This window comes from Camelus dromedarius, chromosome 20, assembly GCF_036321535.1.
Source record: "Camelus dromedarius isolate mCamDro1 chromosome 20, mCamDro1.pat, whole genome shotgun sequence".
NCBI lineage: Eukaryota > Metazoa > Chordata > Mammalia > Artiodactyla > Camelidae > Camelus > Camelus dromedarius.
The window spans coordinates 23,509,790-23,522,058 of record NC_087455.1 but is presented as its reverse complement, the minus strand read 5'-3'; the positions used below and the strand labels follow the sequence as shown (position 1 = coordinate 23,522,058).

The following is a 12,269-nucleotide window of genomic DNA, read 5'->3' as shown; positions in this document are numbered from 1 at the left end:
TGCATTTTGTTGGAATTTCTTCATACCTATCCCATACATTTGAATTATACCAAATTACTATCTAACAAAATAAAATAAAATAAATAATATTTTCAAATTGCCATGATTTTGTTTACATTCAAGTACTTTGATCACCATGTTAGTTTAAACTGCTTTTCCTTCGCTATCAGTGTCAGGAAGAAATGACCTTCATCAGAGCCAGCCCATTTCCGGGACCCTAGATCCTGATGTGAAGGATGTTGTTATTAATTTCCAAGCTTACTGCTGTGTTCTCCAGGACTGCTTTCCTGTACCTTCCCCATCAAGAAAACCAACTCCGAGGAAGCGACCAGCCACATATTAGTATGTAGGCCTTTTGTTTGTTCATAGCCATTCAAGTCATGCAGGCAGTTAGTATTAAGAAATATGAGAAGTCTTTAAAAGATTTCCAGCTGATAAGTGACATTATATTTTGAAAAGACCACTTATATCACTCAATTTACAGAGGGGCAGTGGAAAAAGCAGGAGGCTCATAAGACTCTAGGGAGCTTTAGAAGAGACATGGGCCATAGAGGTTATTGGCCAGAAAGCCCTCTCTAGTCTAAGGTAGATATAATTATTAAATGTTTATTTAGTATTTATTATGACTCATGTAATAGATTTAGATTGGTGTAGACCAGGGTATGATAGAGGTATATGTTTACATACTACATGTATATGCCCAGTATAGGTTTTCCCCCTACAATATGAGTTCTGCTCACTGAAAAAAAGCTATAATTGGAATTATTAATTTATATCTTGCAGATAGTTATGAGTGAAAACAAAGAGAATCTTGATCCAAAACTGTTAGATCAAGATTAGAATATAAAGCTCTAGCCACACAACAGACAAATGCCTAGTTTAAGAGATATTGGTCTTTATTGATCATAGCAATGGACAATAAGAAGAATGTATACCAAGCACAGTCTAGTGCTTCTGGGGATAAGAAAGAAAGGCTTGAGAAAAGCTAGATAAAATCAATTATTCAATCTGCAATGCTAGTCAAGTTACTTAGATACAGCCTTTAAACAAACCTTAAATGAGATTGCTTCATGAAATTTGTATTATTGTGAGTCTAAATAATCCTCAGTAATCCTTTAGCTGCAAATCTCTCTTTAAAACCCCTGAAGGCAAAATTTTTATAACAGGATTTTTGATGAACAGATTTTTTAGTAATACAACTTAGTAATTCAAATTTGTAATTAAAAATATACTTCTAACTAAATAAACTGTATATTGGTTCTTTTATAGAATTCTAGCATTAATACCATAGAATTTTTAAATTTTTTACTAGGTCAGGAGAGCAACTTCTGATTGCAGACATTTTTTAATGGGAAAATACTAACTTTATAACAATATTCTATATAGTAGTTTGCACTGAGATCATTTCTAGCAGGCATAGTGATGGGAAGTGGAGACCTCCTCTCCTCCAGTGTATTTCTATATTTATTTCAATTTAACATAACCTTCCCTCTGGTTATAGAACTGCCATCCCTGCCCCCAGCCCAGGAGCTTACCCTCATTGACCCATCCTTGCCAATTCAGAGACCAGTCTTCCAGCCCTCCCTTCACAGAATCTAGCCAACTGTATACCCTCCTGCCTCTCTCCTTATGGAATAGCACCCTATGTAAGTGTCTTTAAGTGGACAAAGGATGCATTTCTTTTCACTTTTCCACCATGTGAAATCTTATAAGGAAATCAAGTTATTTACATGTTAGACAAAATTAGGGTATCACAGTAAGGATTTAGTAGGAGAAAAAGTGATTCAGATTGTGGATGGAAAGGAAATTTTCTTCAATGGAGAAAAAAAACTATGTAGTTGTATTTGTATTTTACTAATTGCATATATTAGCTTGTCTATAGTGAAATTACAGACTATCTAATTTGTATTCTGTCATCCCCAAAACACCTAGTATAGACCTATCCCCTAAGGAGATGCTCATTAAATGTACAGGAATAATACTTAATGAAAATATCTTTTCTCTTTTCAGCCTATGGTCAAATGATTCTTTTTGGCAATCATCTCGAGAAAATAATTATACCATACCTCACCCAGGAGCAAATGTTGTTATTCCAGAAGGTAAATGCATAAGCATAAATAGATAAAATGCTTGTGTATATGCACCATTAGGATAGGTGCCACAATAGTAAGTGTCCCACCTTTAAGCAGCACACCTTGTGGAAAAAGAAAATGTGGCGAGATGGAGTCAATTATCATGTCCTGAATACCAGACCTCGCTTCTGTATCTTATGTGCATTTAAACCTGAATATTAAGAATAGTTGATCTTCTGAGAGACAAAAATTAGTCATTGTATGGGAAAAGGCTCACAAACTCCAAAATTAGGACTCACTAATAAGGCTGTCAGTGTTTTATCTCTAGGCTATAGTCTATGGGTTATGTTATATTCCTTGTATTAAAGTCTTGTCTTATAGGAACATGGATTGTGGCAGACACAGATATTCCACCAATGGAAAGACTCATTATTTGGGGGGTTCTGGAACTGGAAGATAAACATAATGTGGGAGCTACAGGGTCTTCTTATGGAAAAGTTGTTTTGAATGCTACCTACATATCACTACAGGTAAGAATGAGGGTCTGGTAACTTATACCCTTATTAACCAAATACTAAAATGTTGGTGATTTACTGAACAAAGTATAAGAAAGCACATTCAGTTGATGTGAATAAAAGACACAACTGGCTCTGCCCCTTGAAATGGGAGCCTCGTGTAAGTTCAGTTTATTTCTGCTCTCCTTTAAATTCCTTAAGCAGGAATTATCATGCTACTTTCTAGTGTGAGGTTTGCCCATTTTCAATCCTCTGGAATATTTGCATTATTATTGGGTAAAGCTGACCTCACAGTGTGCTCCAACAAACAGAGAATCCCCTGGAGTCCTGGAAAAAAATTAAAAAGATTTTAAGCCTGTTTTTTAAACAAAGAAAACAAACAGTATTTGTTAAAATGAATGGATGTAGATGGGATTATGAAAACCAGGAGCAGACTAATAAACATATTTCAATTGTTTGGAATAATCTCCTTATTCCCTGATGAACCTCAGATAGTCTTGAGCATGTAATAGTTTAATCAGTTTAATTGTTCTGCCAGCTTTTTATTGTTATTCATTTAAAAGAGTGGTCTAACCAAAAAGCTATTTAACACCACTGAAAAATAAGTGGTAGCCTTTCATGAGACTAGGTGTTTAATGCTTTAAAGGTGTTTTATATTTTGATTAGATGCAGAGTTTAGAGGTAAAGTAAAGCTTTGTTGGAATCCTTACTCACTGTTTGATAGTCGGGTAACAGGTTATTTGACTTCTTTTAGCATCAGTTTTCTCACCTATGAAATGAGAATGATAATTCCAATTCATGGGCCTAGTATAAAGGCTAAATGATTTATATATAAAGCCTTGCATATTGTGCCTGGCATAGAATCAGCAAACATCTAGTAAGAGTTGTTTTTATTAACAATGATGGCTCATAAATAGCATAGCTTGAATGTAAGGAGGAGTATATTTTATATATGCCACGTTACTTTAAAATACAATGTGATCTGTTCAAACAGCACTAGTTTAGGTCTTAGGAGGCGTCAGTTTTAGGTCCAGTTCAAGTAGATATTGAATTTGACCTTTGAAAAATCGTTTAAGCTGCCCAAAGTGGATGGGTTAAATTAAGGTCTCTTCTAGGTATAACACTCTTTGTATAACAAAAATTCATTCATTTTTACCAGGGGAGGCTGCCAGTCTTTCTAATTCCTTTTTTATGGGGGAAATTTTTCCTGCTCAGTTTTGAAGTAGTAACAATTTTCTGCTTCACTGCAGGGAGGTAGATTAATTGGTGGCTGGGAAGATAACCCTTTTAAAGGAGAATTACAGATTGTTCTCAGAGGGAGTCATTCTACTCCAGAGTGGGCTCTTCCAGAAGGACCAAATCAAGGATCAAAGGTCTTAGGTGCGTGTTTCCAGACACTGAAAGAGTCATGTTAGTTTTGCAAATCTACTTTAAAACGTGTAGCACTAAAAGGCTTGTTAGCAGTTCACGATGTTATTGTTTCAGAAGTTTTTACAGACATTTATTTGCAGTGTTAGTTTATAAAAGTTGCTGAGATTTTAAACAATCAAATCATGTCACATTAAAATAGATGTATTTTAAACCAAAATGTAATTTAATGCAAAACCAACATTAATCTCTCCATATGTATATTATTTCTCTAATCTGGTTTTCTTCATAATCTGTTTTATATGAGCAATGATATGTTTCATATTTTAGTACTTTTACCCTAAAAGGTCACTTTCCTCCACATTATTCCATTCACAGTATTAACAATCTGTGGATCAATTGAAATTGCTCACAGTTACCCAGTTGTAACAGTTGCTAAGTTTTAATTTTCCAGTTGCATTTGTGTGGCTGTACATATTCCTGTTCAGATCTAGAAAGCAAAGGACCTGAGAGGGTTTATTAATTGCTTTTATTAATACTACTGCATATATATTTTAAAAACACATTGTTGCAGTTGTTCCAATGTACAATTTCTAAAACAGAGGCAATAAATAAAGGGCTAACAAAAAAAAGTCTTAAAGTTGAATTGCTGTCCTGAGATAGATAAATTCAAGTCTTAAAGAAAAGTTTCTTGAGGCAGACAAATTCAATCTTTAAAATATGGTTTTGCTTTTATGTGTTTTTTTAATTTAAAAAATAACCTTTCTAACAACACAGAATAATATAAAAAATACATTTTTCCAATTCTACTCTTCCCTTGAGGAAAGTAGCATTAGTTAGCAATTTTTGCATGTTATTTCATGCTTTTTATCGATGCCTATATTCATGTTACATATAATGACTTGTGGTGGTAATGTTGTACCTTAAAAATATGGTCAAATATTACTATGCAGTTTTCTTTTCTCTTTTAGCATATTTTGGATATCTTTCCAGATCACATTCTTCCTTTTTGTAGCATATTACACTACAGTATTTGTACTGTTTATTATTTATTTGTTCATTCTCCTATTGATATATATTTGGATTAATTCTAGTTTTCTAATATTTCTAATATTTCCCAAATATTGTTGTAGTAATTATCCTCATTCATGTATCCTTATCTATTAGGTTTAATTTCTATGTACCAGTTTCCTAGAAGTGGGTCAAAGAGCCAAAACTTTCTTACACAGCCCTGAGCAGATAACCCTAATTCTTTCCATTCATTCTAAAATGTTCAGTCCCTTATTAGAATGTATCAACTAACTGCTTCACTTTATACTAGCACCTAACTCAGTTCTGTGTGGTGAATATATAGGAGTGTGTTTTTCTTCTGCAGGGGTGTTCGGTGAGCTGGATCTTCATGGAATTCCACGTTCGATATATAAAACCAAGCTCTCAGAAACTGCAGAGGCAGGTTCCAGAGTCCTCTCTCTGATGGATGCTGTGGATTGGCAGGTAGAAGAATTGCTGTGTGATGGAAAGTGAATACACACAATGGGCAATATAAAAAGGTTTCTTCTTTATTCTCATGGGCATTTATTTTCTCACATGATTAACCAGACAAGAAATGTATATTTTGCAATTACCTTGCACTCAAAAAGCTGACCTGATAGCAGGCATTTAAAAATTGTGGTCTCAAAGGTCCTTCAGAATATATAAAGAACATTGTGTATATACTAGTTATGAAAGAAAAATATGAAAGTTTGGGGTAAAAACATTATTTCAGATTCTTGCAAAATAGAACGAGGAATTATTTTAAATACATATTATTATTATCTTGGTTCTCTCTTTACTTCTAATTTGTGATCTTGTACGTTAAGCATTTAGAAAAATCCTGATGCCCAGTGATATTTAAAAACAATTGTGTTACATTGTAAATCGACTGTACTCCAATTAAAAAAAAACACCAATTTGCAAACCTAATAAAGAACACACCTGTGTTAAATGAGAGATTTGTGGTAAAATATGAGTGGTGGCAATTCTGTCTTTCTATACTCATACGTGTGTAGGACAGAGACTCTCACATGTTCTACAGATATTCTTTTTAATGGTAAAGGGTCAGGAAAAATGGATGGATTCCTTTTCCAGGCTGTCACTTCTCAGCCAGTTCCTTTCTGCTGAGAATGAACTTTAAAGTCATAAAAAGAGGCTTAGTCTGAGTAAATGCATACAAATCATCAAAACATATGGGTTGGCTCCCCAACCGTAGTTTAAAATCAGCAAATAGAAGGAGGATTTATTGGGAGGTATTATAATCTATTTACAGCGTATCCTTATTTGTGATCACTGAGGTGTGATTACTTTTTAAAAGAAAATTAAATGATTTTGGTATCCTTATTGTTTATCCAATTACTATTTTTAATTATCCAATTAATATTTTCTGCTCATTATTTATCCAGTTACTGTTCAATCAGTGTCAGACATTTGCTAGGCACTGAGGATTCAGTTGTGAAGAAATTGGTCAAACTCCAGTGGACACTGCATTGGAGTGGGAGAGACAGACATTAACTGAACAAGTAGAGTGTTAATTTCAGGTTGTAATCTTCATGATGAGGGAAATAAAACAGATAGTGTCTTAGAGGCTGCATTGGCAGAGGGTGGCACATAACATCAGGATGGACCAAGAAAGTCTCTCTCAAGAGTAGGACGGGGTTCAGGATATGCTACCTCCCAAAATTGAATATTTTAAGCTGAAGAAATTCCTGTGTGTGTTAGAAGGACTTTCTGACCTTCCCCTGAAGCAGGTCATGAAACCTTCATTTGAGAGTTGCCCTCCCTGTACCCAGAGGAAAGCACCATCCCCATCTCTGAAGACAAAGGGACACAGAGAGGAATCTGAACGAACAAGCCGTGCTGATTCTCCCAGTTTACCACACTTAGCTCAAACCTATCCCTTCTCCCACTACCCTCCACTCTTCTTCTAACCCAGCATAAGAACGCTCAGATCTAACAATTTCTTCAGGTCTTCATTTCCTTACAAAAGTTCCCGTGTCACGTAAAACTTATATTAAATAAATCTGAATGCTTTTCTCTTGGTAACCTGTCTTTTGTTACAGGCCTTCTAGCCAAGAACTCCTGTTTTTCAGGAATATCAAGTGATGGTTAATTGTGTGAAAAAAAAATGGGGAAATTTTTTTAAGTCTTCAAAATATTGTTCTGACTAGTTTTTATTTATTTTTATTGAAGTGTAGTTGATTTACAGTGTTGTGCTCATTTCTGGTGTACAGTATAGTGACTCAGTTATATATATATATTCTTTTGCATTATGGGTTATTACCAGCTATTGCATAGCTGTGCCATACCGTAGGATCTTGTTTATCTATTTTATATGTAGTAGCTTGTTTCTGCTAATCCTACATTTCTAATTTATCCCTGCTCTCCCCCTTGGTAATCGTAAATTTGTTTCCCATGTCTGAGTCTGTTTTGTATATAAGTTCATTTGTGTCATTTTTTAGATTCCACATGTAAGTGATGTCATATGATATTTGACTTTCTCTGTCTGACTTACTTCACTAAATATGATAATCTCTAGGTCCATGTCCTGACCAGTTTTTAATAAAAATAGGAACATATTTGCTTTGATCTATTTAATTTTTTAAAAAGATATATTGCTTGTGTTTTATTAAATGAATTAAATTTAAAGAAATGTTGAGATAGTTCAAAATTTAGAATTCTTAATGTCAAACAAATGCACATTTATTTTAGAGACCTAAAAATGTATGGTTTGTTCTCTCTGATAATACCATGATTCTAGTCAGATGTAAGTTAAATTAGAATTATTTAATAGTTATTAAGAAATATAAGCTTTTTTTTAATTGTCCTTGAATTTGACCCTTGAATTCTTCTAAGGAAGGAGAAGAGATTGTGATAACAACCACAAGCTATGACTTCCACCAGACAGAAACTAGAAGTATCGTTAAAATCCTGCACGATCACAAACTTCTCATTCTCAATGATACCCTTTCCTACACTCACCTCGGTAAGTGGCTGTTCTTTAACCAAATAAATATGTAATTAAGATGTTTTAAATATTCATACTTTAGTGCCCTCCTCTATAATTACAATTATTTGATAAAATATCTCACAAATACTTTAGAGGAGTATTTCACTCAGATTGGCACTGGTACCCAGTGGGTGCTACTATTTATGTGTTGGCTACAAAAAGTCGTATTATGTGCATTCATTCATTCAGCAAATATTCATCAACGACCTACTACGTTACATTCTATGGGGTAAGACTGGCACTTTCTGTTTTAAGCGAGCTTTGTGAGATCCTTACACACACTAAATTTGAGAACCCTTGATCCAAACGCATCTTTGTCCTGATTTGTTTCTTGACGCACTCCTCACCTGTAACTGCATTTAGACAAGGTGCAGCAAAATGATAAAACTGTAAATCTCAAGGAGAGAAGGAATTAATCAGAATCATGTGAAGATGATCTTCCAACTTGTAGAGTCGGGACCTTCCCAGCATCCCAGTCTTTCCCTGTTTGGCGTGCTAAATTCATCTGAATCTCAGGAAGTGGAAGCAGCAGGAGAGTAATGTTAGAAAAGCCATTCAGATACTTCTGATGCTCATGAGAACGCCAGCCAAGGGGACGTGATAGCCTGGTGGACCCGCATGTTTGACCTGCATGAAAAAGAAACTTAAAAGAACTTTTTAAAGCAGTATGTTGATTGAAGCGCATGTCCATCATTCTGTACCTCATATTTTTTCTTTAAATCAAAAGAAAAAGATTTCTTTGAAGAATATTTTAGTTGTAAAATCATTTTTGAAATTTGACATTATAGATTCTTTCACTTAAAAGTACCAAATACTTCTCTCTGTTTGAAATGTACCCGCTTATCTTAAAGTTTTAAGTGAGATTTCTAGAAGTGTAGAATGTAATTTAGGTTATATTTTAGAATCACTAAGATGCAAATGTCCAGGCTGTATTTGATATACTACTACATGTTTATGAAGAATTGTGATTGATACAAAATATGTCACAGGAAAAGTGGAACAAACCAAGGTTTAGGCATCAGGAGAGGTAATATCTGTATATTGCTGATTCTCCACATGGCCTTGGGCAAATTCTTTTACTTCTCTGTCTTATCTCCTATTAAAACTACAATAAGCTTCCCAACTTATCTTACAAGAATGTTTTGTGTATAATTTGAAGTGGTTGCAAAATACCTCTGAAGTGGTAACTTTGTAAGTGCTGATTATAGTCATCTTTTTGGTGTAAATAGAAGAAATACTTTTGATTATATTTTACTTTATGAATAAAAAGGTTTGATTTCTGACTGCCACCTGTGTAGATTTAAGCATGTAACTCTAATCAGTTCATGTTTTTGTGTTGCCTTTTGGCATATCAGTAAGTTATGTGGCCTGTGAGCTACAAAGAAACAAAGACAGGTTGTTTCTCAGCATCAAACTGTCCTTCTCCTGCAGCTCAAAGTTACCATATTCCTGCAACTGGTCAGAGCTACACATTAGCAGCTGATGTTGGAATACTAAGTAGGAACATCAAAATACTTGGTGAAGATTACCCAGGTTGGTTCAAGGAATCTTTTGGTGCACGTGTCCTAGTCAGCTCATTCACTGAAAATGCGATGACGTTTAAAGGTTAGTACAAATTAAATTAATTTTTCTAAATGAAATATAGCATGGTCTCTTCTATGTTTAGGTCTTAAATAATCCTCACTCCTTTATAGGATCATATGCATTAAAAAACAAAATCCAACTGAGTAAATTTTTAAAATCTTACTGGCTTTATTCAATGATTTATAAATCAGGTGGCATCCAGTCTGCCCCATAGAAAGAAGGTCCAAAGAACTGTACAAAATAAGAGACTTTTATAGGCAGAAGGGGGCAGGAATAAGGCAGTAAAACCAGGCAAAAATCAGATTCGTTATTGCAAAGTTACTTTCCCTATAGGGGAGGCAAACATTTATTGAGCAAATGACCTCACCAATGCTGATCAGGCAATTCCTGATTGACTGGGTTAAGATTCCATTTCTGGGAGATCTGTAACTGTAATTAAGTCTGTTTGATGTTGTAGGGCAGAAGTGACTCCGTTTAGGGCCTGCTGTCTTGTTTTTAACACATGGAAAAATACCGTCTTGAGAGGGATTATATAGTCCAGGGGCCACCCTCCAAAACCAAATTTCTAACATGATTCTACTTATTTTACCTTCACAGACAAAAGAATAACAAATTAACAATCAATGACCTACATAACAGCTAGCCCAGCCTCTCATGCAAACAGAAATCATTTCATAACAAGCACAACTGAGCTGTTATTTTTGTTTGAAGGAAAATTTCAAACATACATCAAAAATAGAGAAATGTACAATGAATCCCAGTGTTACCATCACCAGTTACCACCAGTATCCACTTGGCCAATCTTGTTTGATCTATAGGCTCACCCATTTTCCTCCCTCCTTCCTTCCCTCCCACATCCTCCCTTTTCCTCCCTCCTTTCCCCTCATCCTCCTTTCTTCCTTCCTTCCTTCCTCTCTCCCTCTTTCTTTCTTTCTCTTTCTTTCTTTCTTTCTTTCTTTCTTTCTTTCTTTCTTTCTTTCTTTCTTTCTTTCTTTCTTTCTTTCTTTCTTTCTTTTTCTTTCTTTCTTTTCTTTCCTCCCTTCCTTTCTTTCCTTTTTTCTCTTTCACTCTCTTTGTTCATACCAGGATCTAAATAAGATCCATGTTGCAATTGGTTATGAATCTTAAATCTCTGATTCATTTCTCTTTTCTTGCAATTTATTTATAAAAGAAGCTAGGTCATCTGTCCATAGTGTTTCCAATAGTCTGAATTTAGTGATTCATCTCTAGAATTTAACTTGTCCCTGCCTCCCTTGTATATTTTCTATGCATAAATAGCTTAGAAGTAGCAAACTGACCAAACCTGGACTCAATTTTTAGGCAATAATTCCTACTAGTTGGTGGTTATTTTTCCATTAATAGGCACATAATGTACAATTGATTTTCCTTTTGTGATGTTAGCAGCCATTAATGATCATTGCCTGGATCTATTGAATCACTGAGGTTTAAAATTGTGATATTTTAATTTTACCATTCCCTCCTCATTTATAATCTAGAATACTTCTACAAAGAGAAGTTTTCCCAAGCACCTGTTTGATTACCTTGAAGGACAGTTTACATAGGAAATGCAGGGAAAATGTTTGATTCTTTCCCTTTATTAACTAGTTTTCAAAATAATGGGTTGGTTCCCGAGTATCCTCCAAAGGTGAAAAATGAGTTTTTGTATTGTTTTGTTATTGGTACCATTATAAGCTCCATGGATTTGAATATATTTGATATGTTCTAATCCATTGTGAACATTGATCTTATTGGACTGCAAATGCCCCCTCACTGACTTTCAGAACCTTTTCATGTTAATACTTAAGTCCTCCTTCTGACTTTTCTTTTTGGCTTCTTCGCTTTCTGATAAGACAAGCACATGTTGTAATTTTTTTTTCTTGCCAACACTGAGAGTAAGTTCTTCTTCCAAGTAATCCTGATTCTTTTTATTGGGAGCTGGTGTTTCAGTCTCACAATCTGAGTACCAGGAGTAATCATCTATTTTTGACTGAAACTGTTTCAGCAGCCCTTCACTTGTTTACACCACTGCCTATCCCATTTTGCAGCAGCTCACATTTTAGAAAATCATTATGTTGAACAAGTAGCTGTCTGACTCTAACTTCTACTTAATGGTCATTATCAGCCAACAGAAGCTTAAGTAGGGGGACAGTATAGCTCAGTGGTTGAGTGCATGCTTAACATGCATGAGGTCCTGGGTTCAATCCCTAGTTCCTCCACTTAAAAATTAATTAATTAATTAAAATTAAACCTAATTCCCCCCCTCAAGAAAAGCTTAAGTGAGGAGGACAGTAATGATGATCGTAATACAAGATTTCAGGCACTGTGCTAAGCATTTCACACATATTATGTCATTTAATCCTCACAGTATTATGGCATAAATATTGTCTCCCTTTTAAAGACAGAGAAATAGATGATCAGAAGGGCGAAATCATGCTGATCTTATGTACTGATTCAGGCTATCTAACCTGAAGTCCCATGATGGACTCTATTCCCATGACTCCTATAAATTGTTTTGTGATGTAAGTAAACATCTCTGGCTGTCATGGGCCCAGGTGGTCTGTAGTAACCATTTCTTCTCTGTCTCTATCATGTTATTCTGATGTTCTCCACCATACATCCAATTGCTAGCTCATGGGTTTCCAGAAAGGCTTTTCCCTTCTAGTATAAAATAACTCTTCTCCAATGCAT

At 34.9% G+C, this 12,269-nt stretch overlaps 1 protein-coding gene across 1 annotated transcript in view; it reads left to right on the top strand.

Moving 5' to 3' along the window:
- Positions 1-12,269, top strand: part of PKHD1L1 (PKHD1 like 1) — a 134,044-nt gene that overhangs the window by 92,293 nt on the left and 29,482 nt on the right. Inside the window, exons 53-59 of the mRNA XM_010985141.3 lie at positions 171-342; positions 2,011-2,099; positions 2,454-2,602; positions 3,838-3,967; positions 5,331-5,449; positions 7,844-7,973; positions 9,429-9,602. Coding sequence (XP_010983443.3) covers positions 171-342; positions 2,011-2,099; positions 2,454-2,602; positions 3,838-3,967; positions 5,331-5,449; positions 7,844-7,973; positions 9,429-9,602 — 963 coding nt within the window. The remainder of the gene's footprint in view (positions 1-170; positions 343-2,010; positions 2,100-2,453; positions 2,603-3,837; positions 3,968-5,330; positions 5,450-7,843; positions 7,974-9,428; positions 9,603-12,269) is intronic.